Raw genomic sequence first — 19914 nt, 5'->3', positions numbered from 1 at the left:
ACACTCTGTAGGGTTAACCAAGCAACCCACAACAAAATACATTGATAATGATAAAGCTAAGCTAACAGTATTTCATAATTAAAAAGTACCCAGGGTAGCAAATGTAAATTGTAACCAACTCGGGCATCTCTGATGATATGCTGGTAGAGTCCTTCTCCTAGATTTTGGAAATGTCAAGTCTGTGCCTGCACACATGAAATCGAAGCCTTCTGACCACATAGAGGAGCTGTGCCTGGCTGCTGGCTTGTACCACAACACTGCAGGGTGCTGAGGCGAGTACAGATGAGTAGCCCCAGTATTACTGTACGAATGAAAGCTCGATCAAACTGCACACCACTCAACATAATAGTCCAAAGGAGGACTTGGAAAAAAGTTTCAGTTCAGCACACACTGAATGGCCCTGGTAACACTGCCCTGAGACCTACTCCCCACCCCAGCAGGTCTCAGGCTCTGACAGGGAAATCGCCTTCTTGGCAGCATTACCATCCGTGGCTGAGGCTCTCATTTCCAGCTTGAGCAGACCAGAGATGGGTCTTTGGATTTATAAAGTACCCAGATTCTCGTGTTTAAAATGTGAAAGGTTTTAATACTCAGTGTAAAGAAATCTCCAAGATATAACATTAAGTGAAAAAAGCAATGTGCCTGCCAGTAAAAATGCTACTTATGTAAAAAAACAAAAAACAAAGAGAACAATTTTATATGTATGTTGATGTTTTTATGGCTGGATTATCTCTGCAAGTGAATATAAGAAATGGATCAAAATAGTTGCCTCTGGGGAGAGGTATTGGCTGCTGGGGGAGATGAGGGAGAAAAACGTAGTTTTTTCCTCGAGATACTCATTCATGCTTCTTGAATTTTGCACCACTTACGTATTAACTAGTAAAAATATCAATTAATTTAAATTTAGTACAGAAAAAAAGTAAGCCTATAAAGATTTGATTTTTGCCTTTTTTGTTATTTTCTTTATTGATTTTAGAGAAAAGGGGAGAAAAACATTGATTTTTTTGTTCCCCTTATTTGTGCATTTACTGCTTGCTTCTTGCATGTGCCCTGACTGAAGATCGAACCTGCAACCCTGGCGTATGGGGACAATGCTCTAACCAACTAAGCTGCCTGGTCAGGGGTATTTTTTTTTTCTTTTAAGAGATAAGGGTTAAATTTGGTTTATTTATTGTTCTGATGCCTCTTTCCCCTCCAAACCACGGCTGAGGATTGGGCAGGGGAATCTAAAGGAAAACCTCTGAGAAGGCAGGGTGACAAAAGCAGGCCTGGGCCCAGGGATTCTGGACTGAGGCCTTAGCCTCAGTGTTTGCTGATTTGTCAAATCATTGCTCAGAAACACAATGTTTTGACAAATTAGACCTGTTATTAAACTTCCCAGGTGTTCTGAGGTGTTTTCATACCATGTATAGGTAAAATACAAAAGGAGTGTTTTTTGGTTTGCAGGCCCGTACTCAATCCACTGAGCTAAAAAGGAGTGCTCTTAATAAGAGTGCTTGTTACCCTGTACATCTGAGAGAGAAAAAAGACAAAAGCAGAGAGAAAATTAGCATAGGAAAACGTGTCTACGTGCATGCATTGCTCTTCTTTCATACTGCTTCAGTATTGCTCAAAAAGACAAAGCAATGACATATTTTGACTTACTATCAGGAATTTAAAAGAGAGCAGACAAATGTTCCACTATTTAGTGTTTCCTAATGAAAAACATAATGTTTCATTAATTATGTAAAAAATAATTGTGTCCTTTTCCATAAATTGACATGAGTACATTGTCTTTATATCTTAAGTGCTCATTATGCTGAGTAACAATTCTTTCCTAGAGCAAAATTTCCAAAGAAATACGTAGTATCTCTTAATTTCATGGGTTCTGAGTCAGAAAGAAATGTTCAGAGGCTGGAAGGAAACGTTTTGGACAATATGGGAGGCCTAACTCTGGGTGGTGCAAACAGGTCAAAATGAATTCCTCAGACTAGATGTGGGCCTAAAGTGGTGACGAATCCGGCACAGGCTTCTGGAGGCGGGTACACAGGCTGTGTCCATCTGGCATATTTGGGAAGGTTCTATAATGAAGACCCATCAGTAAGAGTTATTAATTATCCCAAGACCTTGGTCAGTTTGCAAAGACTGTGAACCCCACAAGCCCTGTCCCTCTGTCTGAGGGCATTTCCGTATTGTTGTGTGCCAATATTTTCCCCATGCTTCTTGTCCTCCTAGTCACCCCAACTTGAGCCCCTTTCCTATTCGCACAGGGCCCGGCAGCCTGGGACAACTAGGGCCTTGTATTTCCAAGCTGGGTTCGCAGAGCAGGGATACAAGTCACCACAAGCCCGCAAGTAGCCCACGCAAGGAAACCACTCAGCTTGGGTCTGAATGACTTACATTTTTCCTCGCCTGAATTAGCCGGTAATTGCATGTGGGCAGACTTAGCCAGAAACGGTCTAAATGATCAATTAGAAGGCAAAAAGGAGTTCCTTTCTTTAAAGTTCAAGGGTCTCTGGTGAAGAGCCCTACTTCCCAAGCCAGGCTCGCTCACGTGGGCCTGTGCCCAGCTGTCTGTGGTGCTGGAGTATACTGTACATTTGCCTAATGATAATGAATTGAGTGCTTATTTTGCAGGAAAATATAGGGCACATCCATTACATGCAATCAAGCAAAAAAAGCTGTAAAATGTGCCACTCCATTAATTTTAAAAGAATGTTTCCCAAATGTCACCCTGAAACCAGAGCATGGGGTTATTATGAATCTGAAGGAATTAAGAGTAATTTTCATTTGTACAAAGGAGTTGAGGGACATGACTCCTCACTCACACACACACACACACACACACACACACACACACACACACTTAATTGGGTTAAATTTCATTTGCCAATTTTAGTGGGACTCACTAAGTGCTGACCTGGCCCACATGGTGGTAAGGTCAGGGGGCTCCTGTCTTTTTTGTGGGTGCAGGTGCACACACAGACACACAACTATAGGACATTCAAAGGATGTGATGTAATTGGCTGTTATTAACAAATATGTTGTTCAGAGGAACAACAAACGCCACCTCCTGGCAAGCCACTTTACCTCTCTGACCCTCATCTGTAAAGGGGAGCATAACCCCAGCGCCCGTGGAAGCCCTGAGGACGAATGAGCTGCGTACGTCAGAGCACTGAGCATGGTGTCTGGCACATAGTTTACACCCATGAAATGGTAACTGTTATCTTTATTTTCATCTTCCGTGGGGATCTCTTGGGCCTAGGCTGGATCCCAAATCACACTGAGGGAGATCTGGACCCAGCACCAGGAGGGGGGCAATCCTCCTAGGCCACTGCTGGCTCAGACCGTAGGGCCTGAGAGGTGTGGGTCAGCCCACTGAGTTACCGATTGCTTCCTTTCTAATTCAGTTCCCACTGTCTCTGGGTGGGAGCTGGGCTTTGTGGGAGAGCACAGAGCAGAAAACAGGGATAAGCAGGTCAAGGTGGTTTGGAGGACAGTCCCGTCTGCCCCTCACTCCACGTTCCGGTACTTGGTAAAGAGGTTGTACAACACTCGCAGTGTGGATTTCAGGTCACAATTGACGATGTCTGTATAGAAAACAAAAAATACGCTATGCTTCAGTGGGGCCATGTGGCCTAGAGTTGGTATCTTTTGGCCTCCTCCATCCACCCACCATCCACTTTGTGTGCCCAGCATGGTCCTTTGTGGTGTCCCCCTCAATCACAGAACATCCTTCTGTGCCCCAGAAGGGCTCCCTGACCTGCTGAGAAAGAGGAGCATCCCCCATAGGATGACCGAAGGCCAGTGGGTGTTGGAGGGTGGGTGTTGAAGTGAGCAGTGAGAATCCAGAGCAGGGGAACAGTGAGGAGTGGAGGTGCTGGGTGCGGTATATCACCACACAGTAGAATGAAGCAGTCCCAGATGATGCAGCCTTCATCCTGGAAACAGCATCTCCCAGTGACAAGTGTGCTGCCCTGGCCCTGACTTTGCCTTAAGCCTCAGGCCCTGGGACCTGAGGACCAGCCACAGGACCAGCCATGAGTGGTGGGAAGGAGGGCAGGGCCTGAGGCTACAGCGGGGTGAGGTGGCCAGTTGGGACTACTGGGAGGGCCCTGGAGGACACAGAAGCCCACTTGGCAGAGAGTGGCTCACAGTACTCAGTAAGCCTGTGTCCTCAGGGGACAGAGAGTTTCACATTAAGGATAGAGAGCAAGGCAGCTGGGTTTGAGGCTGCGAGTTGGACAATATTTTCAGGTGAGTTCCACCGTGGGTTCCCAAGCTTTTATACAACTATTTCTTCTGTGCCCTCCTTTCCTCCTTTCCCTTTATTCAGTGGTCATCTTCTTCTCTGGATGCCCCCCTTACCCTCTGCCAGCCCTTCCGCCACCTCTCCCCCTCCAAGGCCCCTATGCCCAGGTCCTGCACTTACTCCTTTGTGGGCCTTCCTCTGAATGACCAGAGTAGACAAAACATAAATGAAAAAAGGAACTCAGCCTACTATTCAGGAATGCACACTAAGGTAATAAAATCGTAAGAAAAAGCAAAAAAAAAAAATTAAAAAGACAAAAGCTTATAAAAACCAGCAGAGTAGCTATCTTCAGGGAAGGAGAGGACTATGTTCCAAAAAAGCACATTGGAGGGAACTCCCGGGAGCTGGGATGACTCTTGCACAGTGGCTCACGGGCTAATATTTCACTAACCTGAACATTTGTATTTGATGAACCTTTCTTTCTGTAGATGTGATATTTTTCAAAGTAAAAATGGTTAAAAAGACATCTAACTGTGCAGGTCAGACGAGGTACATGATAAAAGAAAACACATGCTTTGGGATTCAAGGGTGAGAGAGATCGGGCTGAGCGGCTGTGAAAAGGAGGGTGGGGAAGACTTCAGCATTCTAGCAACCCCCTTGTCTAGGGACAAGGATCCTTCAGACCAGGGAGAAGAGGCTAGTGGCTCCGTCAGGCTGAGCTGTGGCTCTCAGGCCTTAGTCTTGGGACCCTTGCCCATGTGGGAGCCACAGCCAGGTGCACCCAGGCCCCAGGTCCTGCAGTGATGAGCACCCATAGGGCTACATGCTAAGGGCCAAGGCTGGGGAATCTCCTCAGGGCTCCTCCCCACCTGTAGGTCCCCTCCTGCATGCCTCTCCCAAGCCTTATCCCAGTCTCAGGCTGACCCTCTTCCACCCCAGTTGGGCTTGGACTCTGGTCCAAGTTCTCCCGTTGACAGACCAGAGGCTCCCAGGGAGCACCTGAGAGGCCTGGCACTCAGCTTCCCTTTCTGCTCCTACCTTGGTTCCTGCCTGTATCTGAGCCTCCACCTGGGCCCACCCAGTGGCTGAGCCCAGTTCTTGTTGAGTCACTCCTACACCCTGGGGGCTGATTCTAATCCTCCCTGATGGCTTGGTGTTTCTTAAATTCCACTAGACTCTAAGATTAGGAAGTTACCCCAGGTAGAAACTGCTGGAAAGCCAGAGAGGAGAAAAAGTGAGCTCATCAAGGGAGTGCGCATGAGTGAAGGAAAGGTGCGGTGGTCCTGGAGCCACGGCAAGAGGCTCCTAAATGGGCTCCTCAAAGCCTCTTGCCCTCTCCAACTCATTCTACCCAGTGTAGCTGGGCTGCTCCACCTCTGGGTATGGTTCTGTTTTCAGGGAATTAAAGTTATGAAGCCTGGGCAGCAAAAGTCATCTCGGATGCAAACCCAAAGTTTCCAGGGGATTTCAAGGTACAATAGAGCTTTGAGTATCAAACAGCATGGCAGAGAGTGTGTTTTCCTGACCTTAAAACCATTTTGCCCTAAAAAAAAATATACTTCTACCACAGCCAATTTGATTTTGAAACACCCTCAAAGAATTACCCACATTGGCACGTTTAATGAAGTCTGTAGCATTTACTGCTGAACCTCCCTTTCCAGGGAGAAGCACAGGAACCAGAGGGAGTGCTAGGGCACACCTCTCCCAAAGCACAATTTCATAAAACACCATTTCAGCTCTCTTTACGCACTGGAAATTTTCAGCACAGGCATGATGCCCGGTGTAACAACAAATAAAACAGATGTGTTTTTCCATTCACATTGGTAAGGAAGTTTCATATTAAGCAGCTCAATAATCACACGAGAAACGTCATCAATATCCTATAATATCCCTATAGATTAGTCGACATTGGGAAACTGTCCTGGGGAAAGTAAATGCCTGAAAACTGAAGAATCAAAAGGAGTACTTCCAATCTGTAACTAGGAAGTTTCACACGAAGCAGCTCAAGAAAACAGGTAGAAATGCTGGCCAGAGCTCTCCCACTACTCTCAGAGGGTACCCAGAGGTAGGGTGCTTACCATCTGGCCAGAGGACACTCAGGGTCCATTCCTAATGGCATTAGGATGCTAGAGTGGCCTTGCCAGGAAGAGAAACCCTAAAGGGGCACCAACCTTGCTAGAGGTCGTCCTCTAACAGTGACCAGACACTGAAAACAAGGTGACAGTAAGTGAGAATAAATGACAGCAGTGAGGTCTGGAATGAGGCATGAAACGGGGTCCCAACCAACACCTTCACAGTCTACCTCTCTCCTCTGGGCTGCCTGCTTTCTCTCCAGCTTCATAAGTAAAGGAATTCCCACAAGATATTGTCCTCAGCCCTTTTCTTTTCTTGACATGCTCTCCTGGTGTTACACACTGTGGGTGTTTTGGCTTCCAACAAGTGGAAGACTTCTCATCATATAATCACACTCCTGGTCTTCCCCCCCAACTCCAGTTCTGCTCGGTCAGTGCCTGGTGTCAACCTCAAGGTTTCCAAAGCTGACATCCCCATGTCCCTCTCAAGCCTGTTTTCCCTCCTGGGCTCCCTACTGCTGCGGATGGTGCCTCACACCTAAACATCTGTTCTTCACGCTGCCTTCTAAATGCTCTCTCCGAACAGAGCTCTGATCATATCATGTACCTGCTCAAGCACCATTTCTAGACACCCGCTGCCTACAGAATAAAGTCCAAACTTTCTCCCTTGGCCTCAGGACCCTTTGGAACCTAACACCAGCTTACTTCATCCTCATCAGTGATTACTCAATTCATACTCTCAATAAAATGTAACCACTCACATTCATTATTAGGTTCCAAGGGCTGTGCACCAGGCATAATCACATGTCACATGTAATCCTGTAGTGCTCATGTCTCTAGGAGTTCCATTTTTATAGTCATGGAAAATAGGTTCAGGGGGGTAAGCTGGCCAAGGTCACACAGCTGGTGGGGTAGGGACTAGACCCAGGGCTGGCATGGGCTGAGCTACATGCTCTGCCGTCTCAGTAACTGGGCCACTCTCTGTTCCCCAGGAAGGACTTCTGCTTGCAGCAGCATCCTGTCTGGGATGCCCACTGCTCTATCCTTTCTAAAATTAATTAAAAACATTTTTAATTACAGCTGACACACAATATTCTATTAGTTTTAGTGGTATAGAAGAGTGGTTAGACATTTATATAATTTACCAAGTGATCCCCTGATAAGTCTATATGGCACTATACATAGTTAATTACATTATTGACTATATTCCCTATGCTGTACTTTACACCCTCATGATTATTACAATTACCAACTTTTACTTCTTTATCTCTTCACCTTTTTTACCCAGGCCCTCAAACCCCCTCCCATCTGGCAGCCATCAGTTTGTTCTCTGTATCCATGAGTCTGTTTCCGTTTTGTTTATTTACTTTGTTCTTTAGATTCCACATATAAGTGAAATCATATGGTATTTGTCTTTCTCTGTCTGATTTATTCCAGTTAGCATCCATATTGTTGCAAAGGGTAAGAATTCGTTCTTTTTCTCCTGGCCAAATAAATAAATAAATATCTCACATCATATTTATCCAGTCACCTTGTCAATGGGCACTTAAGTTACTTCCATATCTTGGCTGTTATGAATAATGCTTCAATAAACATAGAGGTGTATATATCTTTTTGAATTAGTGATTTGGATATCGGATAAAAACCCAGAAGTAGAATTACGGGGTCATAAGGTATTACTGTTTTTAATTTTTTGAGGAACCTCCATACTATTTTCCATAGTGGCTGCACCAATTTGCAGTCCCACCAATAGTGCATGAGGGTTCACTTTTCTCCACATCCTCATCAACACTTGTTGTTTGTTGATTTATTGATGAAAGCTGTTCTGATTGCTGCAAGGTGATAACTCATTGTGGCTTTAATTTGCACTTCCCTGATGATTAGTGATGTTGAGCATCTTTTCACATGTCTGTATGTTCTCTTTGGAGAAATGTTTGTTCAGGTCCTCTGTCCATTTTTAAATCAAATTGTGGTTTTTTTTTTTATTATTAAGTTGTATGAATTCCTTATTTGGATGTTAACCCCTTATTGGATGTATTATTGGTGAATATCTTCTCCTATTCAGTAGGTTTTTTCATTTTGTTAATGGTTTCCTTCGCTATGAAAAAACTATTTAGTTTGATGGAATCCCATTTGTTTATTTTTTCTTTTGTTTTCCTTGCCTGAGAAAACATAACCAAAAAAATATTGCTAAGAGTGCCCTGCCTATGTTTTCCTCTAGGAGATTTATGGTTTGGAGTCTTACATTTAAGTCCTTAATCCATTTTGAGTTTATTCTTGTATATGGTATAAAAAAATGGTCTTGTTTCTTTTTTCTTTTCTTTTTTTTTGGGGGGGTGGGGGGGGGGCATGTATCTGTCCAGTTTTCCCAGCACCATTTATTGAAGAAACTGTCTTTACCCTATTGTATATTCTTGCCTCTATGGCCATATATTAATTGACTATATAGGTGTGGGTTTATTTCTGGGGTCTCCTTTCTGTTCCATTGATCTCTATATTTTTTTTAACAGTCATTTTTTTTAAAGATTTTATTTATTTATTTTTAGAGAAGGAAGGGAGGGAGATAGAGATAGAGAGAGAGAGAGAGAGAGAGAAACTTCAATGTGCGGCTGCTGGGGGTTATGGCCTGCAACCCAGGCATGTACCCTGGCTGGAAATCGAACCTGGGACACTTTGGTTCCCAGCCCGCGCTCAATCCACTGAGCTACGCCAGCCAGGGCTGATCTATATATTTTTTATGTGATTACCATGTTGTTTTGATTATTATAGCCTTGTGGTGTAGTTTGAAATCAGGTAGCCTGTTACTTCCAAATTGGTTCTTCTTTCTCAATATTGCTTTGACTATGGACTCTTTTGTGGTTCCAATAAATTTTAGGATTATTTATCACAGTTCTGTGAACAATGCTATTGTTATTTTGATAGGGATTGCATTGAATCTGGAGATTGCTGTGGGTAGTATGGACATTTTAACAATATTAATTCTTCCTGTCCATGAGCATGGTGTATCTTTCCATTTATTTGTATCTTCTTAACTTTCTTTCTTCACTGTCTTATAATTCATAGAGTACAGTCTTTTGCATCCTTGGTTAAATTCATTCTTAGGTATTTTATTCTTTTGGATGCAATGCAAATGGGATGGTTTTATTAATTTCTCTGATAGTTCATTATTGGTACATAAAAATTCAACTGATTCTGAAAATTAATTTTGTAGTCTGTTACCTTAGTGAATTCACTTATCCAATAGTTTGTGTGTGCATGTATGGAATCGTTAGGATTCTCTCTATATAGTATCACGTCATCTACAAATAATTACTGTTTTACCTTTTCTTTTCCAATTTGGATTGGCAAAAGTGGACATCTTTGTCATGTTCCTGATCTTAAAGAAAAAGCTTTTAGCTTTTCACCATTGAATATGTTAGCTGTGGGTTTGTCATATATGGCCTTTACTATGATGATATATGTTCCATTTATCCTCACTCTCCTGAGAGTTTTTATTATAAATGGATGTTGGATTTTGTCATGTGCTTTTTCTGCATTTATTGATATCATCATATGACTTTTATCCTTCATTTGTTTATGGGGTATATCACATTAATTGATTTGCAGAATTTGAGCCTACCTTTCATCCTGAGAATAAATCCCATGTGTTCATCATGTATGATCTTTTTAATGTATTGCTGAATTTGGTTTGCTAATATTTTATTAAGGATCACTGCATCTATAAGGGATTCATAAGGGATATTGGCTTATAATTTTCTTTTTTTGTAGTGTCTTTGTCTAGTTTTAGTATTAGTATAATGCTGAACTTATAAAATGAGTTGGGAGCCTTGCCTCCTCTTAAAATTTTTGGAATATTTTGATATGAATAGGTATTAATTCTTTTTTTGAATGTTTGGTAAAATTTACCTGTGAAGCCATCAGATACAGATCTTTTGTTTGTTGGGAGTTTTTTTTACTACAGATTCAATTTTATTAGTAGTTATCAGTCTATTCAGATTTTCTATTTCATCCCCATTCAGTCTTGGAAGCTTATATGTTTATAGGTATTTATACATTTTTTCCAGGTTGTCCAATTTCTTGGCATATAATTGTTTGCAGTATTTTCTTATCTTGTATTCTGTTGTGTCAATAGTCAGTTCTCCTTTTTCATTCCTAATTTTAGTTGCCCCCCTTTTTTTCTTGCAGAGTTTTGCTAAAGATTTATCAATTTTATCTTTTCTATGAACCAGTTCTTGGTCTCATTGATCTTTTCTATTGCCTTTTTTAAATTGTTCAGTTACAGTTGTCCCCATTTCCTCCTCGCCCCATTACTCTCCCCTGCCCCATCCAACCCTCACTCCCAAACACAATCACCACACCATCACCCCTGTCCATGGATCCCCTGTACATGTTCCTTCACTTGACCCTTCCCTTTCATTCCCCTCTTATCCCTCTCTCCCTCCCCTCTGGCCCCTGTCAGTTTGTTCTTTATTTCTGTGTCTCTGGTTCTATTTTGTTCATTTCTTTGTTTTGCTGACTAGGTTCCACTTATAGGTGAGATCATATGATATTGTCTTTCACTGCCTGGCTTATTTCACTTAGTATAATTCTCTCCAGTTTCATCCATGCTGCTGCGAAGGGTAGGAGTTCTTTCTTTCTGCTGTGTAGTATTGCATTATATAAGTGTACCATAGTTTTTTGATCTACTCATTTACTGATGGGCAGTTAGGCTGTTTCCGGCCTATTGTAAACAATACTGCTATGAACATAGGGGTGCACAGGTTTTTTTTGAATTGGTGTTTCAAGAGTCTTAGGGTATAATCCTAGCAGTGGAATTGCTGGATCGAAGGGCATTTTCATTTTTGTCTCTTTGAGGAAATTCCATACTGTTTTCTATAGTGGCTGCACAAGTTCGCATTCCTACCAACAGTATTCCCTTTTCTCCACAACCTTGCCAGCACTTGTTTCTTGATATGTTAATGATGGCCATTCTGACTGGTGTGAAGTGATTTTAATTTGCATATTTATGATGGCTAGTGATGTTGAGCATCTTTTCATATGTCTTTGGGCCTTCCATATGTCCTCCTTGGAGAAGTGTTTGTTCAGGTCCTTTGTCCATTTTTTAATTGGTTTGTTTGTCTTCCTGGGGTAGAGTTGTGTGAGTTCTTTATGTAATTTAGAGATCAAACCCTTGTCCATGTATCATTGACAAATACGTTTTCCTATATGGTTGGTTCCTTTTTCATTTTGCTGATGTTTTCTTTAGCCATGTAGAAGCTTTTTAATTTGATGTAGTCCCATTTGTTTATTCGTTCCTTTATATCCCTTGCTCGAGGGGACATGTTGGTGAAAATATTGCTGTGTGGGATTTCTGAAATTTTCCTGCCTATGTTTTCCTCTAGGACTTCTATGGTGTCATGATTTATATTTAAGTCTTTTATCCATCTTGAGTTTATTTTGGTGTATGGTGTAAGTTGGTGGTCATTTCATTTTTTTACATGTAGCTGTCCAGATCTCCCAACACAATTTATTGAAGAAGCTAATTTTACTCTATTTTATGCTCCTGTCCCCTTTGGTGAATATTAACTGACATAGACACTTGGGTTTATTTTTGGGCTCTCTATTCTGTTCCATTGATCTATGTGTCTGTTCTTATGCTAGTATCAGACTGTTTTGATTACAGTGGTCTTGCAATACAGTTTGATATCAGATATATGATCCCTCCTACTTTGTTCTTCTTTCTCAAAATTACTGAGGCTATTCAGGGTTGTTTATAGTTCTATATAAATTTTTGAAATATTTGTTCTATATCTGAAATAAGTCATTGATATTTTAATAGGGATTGTGTTGAATCTATACATTGCTTTGGGTAGTATGGACATCTTAATGATGTTAATTCTTCCAATCCATGAACATGGTATATACTTCTATTTATTTGTGTCTCTATAGCTTTTTTAAAGACTTGTTTCATTTGTCTCCATTCTAATATTTACATTTCTTTACTTCTTATTTTGGGTATTGTTTAGTCTTTTCTTTTCTAGTGCCTTTAAGTGTAAGGATTGGTTATTTATATGACATCTTTCTTGTTTTTTGAGGTAGGTCTGTATTGCTATAAATTTCACTCATAGAACTGCTTTGGCTGTTTCCCACAGATTTTTTTTTTAGGTTGTTATGTTTCCATTTTCATTTATTTCAACATATCTTTTGATTTCATTGTTAACCAATTTATTGTTTAGTATGATGTTATTTACCCTCCATGTGTTTGTGTTTTTCAGTTTTCTTCTTGTAATTGATTTCAAATTCATACTGTTGTAATAAGAAAGGATGCTGGATATGATTTCAGTCTTTCTAAATTTATTGAGACTTGATATATGTCCTAATGTAATCTATCCTGGAAAATGTTCTGTGTACATACAGTCAAAAAGAATGTATTTTATTTTGCCATGTATAATGTGCGCCCACGTTTTTGGTCTAAACTTTCAGGAAAAATATCTTTTGTTTTAGTTTTTTTAATTCAATTGTTTACTTATTTATATTTAGGTGCTTATTTTTTGTATTATGAAGGAATTTTTGCATTTATTTTTCAACATATTATGGTACAAGAAATTTTATGTAACAAATAATTAGAAAGCACAAGAATAGATACAAGGTACAAGAAATTTGATGTACCAGTAACAAATTTTACAATAATTATGCATCATAGAGGCCAAGAACTCTTTGTCACTGTCAATATCAGAAGTATCATCTTCTTCAATTTCTATATTATCAGTATCTTCTGAGTCACTTTCCTCATCCTGGGAAATTTCACTGTACTCAGTTCCACCCATAGCGTTGCTGATGCCACATTTTTTAAATCACAGCCACTTCCTTCTTGACACCATTCCACGATCTTAGGATCCAATCACATACCTGAGCGATGGATACTTTCTTGATTCTTCTGGTAGGTGTTAAATCCTTACCAGCTGACTGCATCCACAATGGCCACTCTTTCTTCATTAGGACCTTAACGGGCTTGTTTACTGATACATCAAGAGGGTGCAGTTGGCTGGTTAGCCCACCAGATATCACAGCAAGTTGGGTTTTCAAGTCCACTGTGATTGCTTTTGCACTTTGGGTAACATGGGCTTTGAAGTGATCAAAAACAAGCAAAGCTGGTTTTTAAAGTACCTAGTACATTTTCCCTCAAAAATTTGGGCAAAGGATTGCACATTATACATGGCAAAATACTGGTGCTGTTTGAAGGTGAAATGTTCTTAAAAAAAGTCAAATCTGTCTGATCTAATGTGTCACTTAAGGCCACTCTCTGCATGTTTCCGTTACTGTATTACTGTCGATCTTTCCCTTTGTACCTATCAATATTACTTTGTATGTTTAGGTGCTCCTGCATTGGTTGCATAGTTGTTTACAAGAGTTATATAGTATTCTCTTGTTAGATTGATCCCTTATCATATTGAAATGCATTGCTTTGTCTTTTGTTACAGACTATGTTGTAAAGTCTGTTTCATCTGATATAAGTATAGCTTTTTTCCCCCATTTCCATTTGCATAAAATATCTTTCCCCTCCCTTTACTTTCAGTCTCTGCGTGTCCTTCAATCTAAAGTGGATTTCTTATAGGCCGCATATGTACTAGTCTTGTTTTCTTGTCTTTGATTTTTAATCCTTTGCACTTTGTCAGCCACCCTATGTCTCATGATTGGAGCATTTTGTTCATTTACATTTAAAGTAATTACTGATAGGTGTGTGTTTTTGCTATTTTATTGTTTTCTAATTGTTTTTGTAGTTCAGCTGTGTTTCTTATTTTCTTGTTCTCTTCTACGTTGATGACTTTCTATAGTGTTATGTTTAGATTCCTTTGTCTTTATTTCTTGCATAACTTACAGTAGGGTGGGGCAAAAGTAGGTTTACAGTTGTTTTTATGGATAATACAATAATTAATAAAAAATAATATAAGAATATAACCCTACTTTTGTACCACCCTATAGTAAGCTATGTATATAGCAGTCAATTTTAAGATGATTGTCACTTAAGTTTGAACACATTCTAAAATTGCTACAATTTTCACCCATCCCCTACCTCATTTATGTTTTTGTCATTTGTTTTTACTTTTGCATTGGTGTGTTTGTGTGTATCTCTTAATTTATTGTTGTAATTACATATGATCTTCCTACTTTACCTTTTGTACCAGCTTTATAGTTGTGATCCACTGCTTTTATTATGTTTGCCTTCGTCAGTGAGAATTTTTTTCTATATTTTATTGTTTATATTTTCAATCTTTTCTTCTTAAAGAAGTCCCTTTAACATTGTAAAACTGGTTTACTGGTATTGAACTCTTTTAGCTTTTTCTTGTCTGGAAAACTCTTTATCTCTATTTCAATTGTAAATGATAGCCTTACTGGGTAGAGCATTCTTGGTTGTATGTCTTTGCCTTTCATCACTTTGAATGTTTCTTGCCATTCCTTTCAGGCTGCAAAGTGTCTGTTGAGTAATCAGATGACAGTCTTATGGGAGTTCCCTTTTATGTAACTAAATGCTTTTTCTCTTGCCTTTAAAAGTCTCTCTCTTTGTCTTTAACCTTTGGCATTTTAATTATGATGTGTCTTGGTGTGGGCCTCTTTGGATCTATCTTGTTTGGGGGCCTCTGTAATTCCTTGATTTGTATATCTGTTTCTTTCACCAGATTAGGAAAAGTTTTCTTTCATTATTTCTTCAAATAAGTTTTCAATCCCTTGTTCTCTCTCCTGTCCTTCTGGTATCTCTCTGATGCAAACGTTGGAATGCTTGATGCTGTCCCTGAGGTCCCTTACGTGATCCTCATTTTTAAAAATTATTTTTCTTTTTGGTATTATGATGGGTGTTTTCCATTGCCTTATCTTTCAGATTATTTACTCAGTCCTCTGCATCATCTAACCTGTTGTTGATTCCCTGTAATGTATTCTTCATTTCTGTTTTATTCATTTCTGACTATTTTTTTTGTTTCCTATCTGCATGTAAATATTTCCTATTTCTCTGTTGACGTCCTCCCTGAGTTCATCTATTTTTCCCCCAAGATCATTGAACATTCTGATAAGCACTGTTTTAAAGTCTATACTCGGTAGATTGCTTGTCTCCATTTTGTTTAGTTATATTTTCTGGATTTTCATCCTGTTCTTTCATTTGGGACTTGTTTCGTTGTCTCCTCATTTTGGCTGACTCCCTGAATTTGTTTCTATGTATTAAGTAGACCTGCCACATCTCCAATTCTTGGCAGAGTGGCCTTATATAGTAGGTGTCCTGTGGGGCTCAGTGGTGCAGTCTCCTTGGTTACCTGAGCTGAGTGCCCCTTGTGTGTTTTGTATGTGCCCTGCTATTATAGCTGAGCCATGACTGCTGTTGGCACATGAGGAGTGGGATGGATCATCAGACTGAGTGGCTGTGAGGGCTGGTTGTGACTATGGCAGACAAGCTGTTGTGCTGGAGCTGACCCAAGGGGGAGGAGCCACTTTAGCAGGGCTCTAATGCAGCCAAAGCCACCCTTTGGGTGTGTTGTTTATTGAGCTGTTAGGTAGTGCTCTGGTGTGTTCTGAAGCCACCCACCAGCTGTGTTGGTTCCAGAGCTCCTTAGGAGGGGAACCAGTGCAGGTCGAGGTGAGCTTTTGCTTGTACCTGCCTCTCTTCTGTCCTAATTGCCAAACAAAAGCCCTACCTGATCCTTATGGTTTAGCCCAACTATCACCATCTCTATCAAACCTTTCCCCACTCCAGAGAGAAGCGATCATCACCTCCTCAATTCTCATAAACTCTTAGTTGCACCTCTTCATGGCAGTTATCACCACTGTCCTTTTGTTCTGGGAATCAGTGCATCTTTTCTCTCCCTTGCTGGCTACATGTGCCTTGAGGTCAGGGATGGCCTAGGCATGGGGTCTCAGGTCCACTGGACAGTCAGTGAAGAAGCCCCTCTATGTGGAGGTTTGGGTGGAGGAATTCAGAACAGAGGCAGTAATGGGGAGTAAAAGCACACAATCCCTACTTGTTCACTTGCATTTAAACAGCCAGGAAAGTACAAGCAAAAGGGCCCAAACACAGCATACTTAATGTTCTAAACTGACATAAACAGAAAATTATCTGCAACATAGCATTGACATACTGGTGCTGGTAAAATAGAATATTTCAGTCAGTTGGTTTCAGAAACAAACATATGTACCAGGGAGGCTACTGAAGACACATGCCTCCTACATGCACAAATGCACACACAGCTCTAAGCAGCAGCACAGGAGGGACAGTGGAGCAGTTTCTTCCTTGTGCCTTTTTTTTTTAAGTCTTACATTTTCAACCTGACTCTGACAAATCATCCCTGGGCAGTTTGGATGGGCACAGGACAGGAAAGGCAGTCATACTCAGAGCAGAGCTGCCAACAGTGACTCCTGCAACTTACCCCTGCCTGGCCTGGGATACTGCTCTTTGGCAGGTCAGCACCCTGTCCAGGGACAGAAGAGCCTGGAAACTAGGCATGGAGCAGTTCCTGTAGCACTTCTGCTCTGTGCCATGTCTGCTTGGGTCCTTATCCCTGTGATCCCATGCATGAGACTTCAGGTTTTATCTTCCCATGGCCATGTGATCTACAGTTCACAAAGGATTTCCAAAACTGGGCAGCTGTGCCCTGTCACACCTTCCCTTGAGAATGGCAAAGAAGGCTTCAGAAAAGACACTCTTCCCTCTGCTATGAAACATGAGCCTAGCCCTGTGCCCCAAACACTAATACATGAAGAGGGTCTCACCATCTTGTCACAAACCCAGGGGAAGAGCAAAGTACCTTCTGGCCGTGGTTTTGGCTTTTCCAACCCTCCATCTTGCATGAGCTCAAAGGCAAAGGAGACATTTAAGACCTGGAAAGAGAAATGCAGTGCCTATGTTGTTGCACATTCATTTCTGGACGCTTGTGGATCCTGAGACCTGCTCCCAAAAGTGATGGAGCCACTACTGTAGCTAGAGGGATGGAGGCTGAGCTAAAATGAAGCCCTAATTTGAAGGAGAAATGAGGCTACTGAAATGGACAGGCCATGTGGAATGTGAGCTGGACAGTCCCATCCTGCTGTTGGCAAGTGCTTCTGGAGGAGTTCGTGCTTCTCTTCCTGTCCTACTGTGTTCCTGTGTCAACTGCCAGGATTTCCAACTCAGTGACATTAATGCTCATTGTTGAAAGGATCAGACAGCAAGACGTGTTAAGAGACAGAGAAGGGTTTCCACCTTGGATCAAATGTCCCTTGTCTAGAACACAGGCTGTGGTAGCCAATGAAAGGCATCAGAACCAGGCTGAGTGTGGCTCCTCAAGTCTGAAAAGCCTTGCAGCTACCTTCCCTGTCACTTCTGGGGAGAGGTGTGACTGGCCTATGGCACCCAGCCAGAGCATGTGACTAGGCAACCAAGGCCAGGGTGGGGTGGGGTGGGTAGCGGGGAGAAAGCTGTTCAGGATGCTCAGTGGTCTGCAGGTAGCTTCATTGCTGCTCAGTGCTCATCAGAATGGGCCCCACCTCCAACCTCTGAAGATCTTGGGTAGACAGGATGCCACTGCCTTTTTCCCAGGTGGCCCCAGCATAGATGTAGGCAGATGAGTCAGGGCACGTGGGCTAGGGCCTCCCTTCACATCATCTTCCCTTACCTTCTGTTCAAAGCTGTCTGGGGTCAGGAAGAAGCTGTGCAGGGGCACAAAGTAGCCCTCCAGGAGTCCCATGAGCAGCACCAGGTACACTCCATCTGCAAACTAGAGGGAGAGAGCCAGGTGAAGGCACTGGGCCCCTTTGCTCCCCAGCCAAGCCACAATCAGAGGGCTCATCTATGTCAACATATCTGGCCTTGCTGGTCCAGATCTGAAGCCACAAACCCATGGCCCAGCACTTACTGAGCATTGACCATGTTCTAAGCCTTTATCTGGCATGTGGACCAGAAACATGGGTCAGTGGCCCCTGTCCTCAAGGAGCTCATAGTCCATTAGGGAGAATGATGTGGAAAAAATGCAGCAGTTGCTCTAATGGAAGGAAGCACATTGGCTAGTGTGGAAGTGACAAAGTTCACTCTCTCCCACTGAAGGCAACAGGGAAGACTTCTGGAGGAGGTGCTGCCTGAATGGAGGCCTGAGGGATGAGCAGGAATCAGCTAGCGTGGGGCAGAGAGAGGAGGGCCGGGGTATACCCAAGGCCAATGGCATGAGGCTACTATGGTCACTTGCTTTATAAACAAAGAACTCTAGCATCATATAGGCCTAGGCATTTCCCTTTCTCACATCTCACTTTATCATTGCTTGAGAGGCCATATAGTGTAGCTATTGCAAACTTGAGCTCTGGAGCTAGGCCTCTAGCTCTGCTCCTCACTGGCTATGTGATCTGAGCAAGTTACCTAACTTCTCTGTGCCTCATTTTTCTCAACAGTAAAATAGGGATGACAGTAGCATAGTATCTACTTCACAGGGTTGTCATGAGGACCAAATCAGTTAACAGGTCTAAAGTGCCTAGAACATTGCTTGACATGTAGGCAACATTTAATAAATTTTAACTATAGCAAGTTCTCAGATAATATCATTACATTATAATGGTGATGAGGAGAAGAATGAACACTCTCAGCTGAGGCCACCGTCTGTGTGGAGTTGGCATGTTCTCCTCATGTCTGTGTGGGTTTTTTCCCAGGACTCTGGTTTCCTTCCACATCCCAAAGACGTGCATGTCAGGTGAACAGGCATGTCTGCATTGTCCCAGTCTGAGTGAGTACAAGTGTGTGCGTGGCCCTGCAATGGAAGGGCGTCCTGTCCAGGTGGGTGCCCACTTGGTGCCCTGAGCTGCTGGGATGGGCTCTCGCCACCTGTGACCCGGAACTGGAATAAGCAGGTTGGAAAGAACTGTCTTACTTGTTTTTATTAATGTTTCTTAAATGGATGCATAGTACACATTTATTTTAATATTTAATACTAGAAGAGTTTGGGGTCCTTACTTAGAAGTTTGGTGATATTTCTGTGACCAGAAATATGCTGTAGGAACTTAGCTCTTGGTTATAACAACTAGCCTATGGGAAAACTGGTTTAGTTATATGTTGTTTTGCTTAGACAGTTTCTAAGAACCTATTGACAAGGTTAAGTGAAGACATACTGTATTGCTATTCGTACTTGTAAACCTGTGCCCTGAAGACCATGATAAGATGCTTAGAGCCCTAGCCCTCTAATCAAGGACAATAGAGGTGGGACAGGCTGGGAACCTGGTCTGAGGGACAAAGGATTCCTAGGCTAAGCAGAGGCATTCACGTCTTCTGCTCAAGGAAGGGCAAGGTGAGTGTGCGCTGAGTCCTTGGGGCAGGCTTTGTGGAAGAGTAGGGGCCTGCAGGTTGAGGGAAATTTGGAAGGGGTAGGTGTTCCAGGTATGGAGGAGGCCCTGAGCAATGATAGAAAGGTCAGGTGCATATCTGGTATTCTAGAACCTTTCACAGGAGGCTGGGCCACCAAGTGTTTGTGGGCATAAACGATGGTTGCTAGAGTTTGCACAATGCCAAAGTTCTTGGAGTCATCTTAGGAAACTTAAAACAAAAACAAAAACAAAAAACAAAACCCTAGGCTGAATTGCCCAGAATGTGGGCTGGGCCCAGAGTCTGAGCTCTGTTGGGTAACTGGCTGG

The 19914-nt window shown here is 42.0% G+C and overlaps 1 protein-coding gene across 1 annotated transcript in view; it reads right to left on the bottom strand.

The window, feature by feature from the left end:
• Window positions 1-3190: 3190 nt before the first annotated feature.
• Window positions 3191-19914, bottom strand: part of PARVA (parvin alpha) — a 155674-nt gene continuing 138950 nt past the window's right edge. The window contains exons 11-13 of the mRNA XM_045825530.1: window positions 17919-18020; window positions 17073-17145; window positions 3191-3569 (exon numbers count right to left, since the gene is read on the bottom strand). Coding sequence (XP_045681486.1) covers window positions 3493-3569; window positions 17073-17145; window positions 17919-18020 — 252 coding nt within the window. The 3' untranslated portion in view covers window positions 3191-3492. The remainder of the gene's footprint in view (window positions 3570-17072; window positions 17146-17918; window positions 18021-19914) is intronic.

This window comes from Phyllostomus hastatus, unplaced genomic scaffold, assembly GCF_019186645.2.
Source record: "Phyllostomus hastatus isolate PE091 unplaced genomic scaffold, TTU_PhHast_1.1 phas_scaffold_585, whole genome shotgun sequence".
Classification (NCBI taxonomy): Eukaryota; Metazoa; Chordata; class Mammalia; order Chiroptera; family Phyllostomidae; genus Phyllostomus; species Phyllostomus hastatus.
This window is presented reverse-complemented; position numbering and strand designations above follow the sequence as displayed.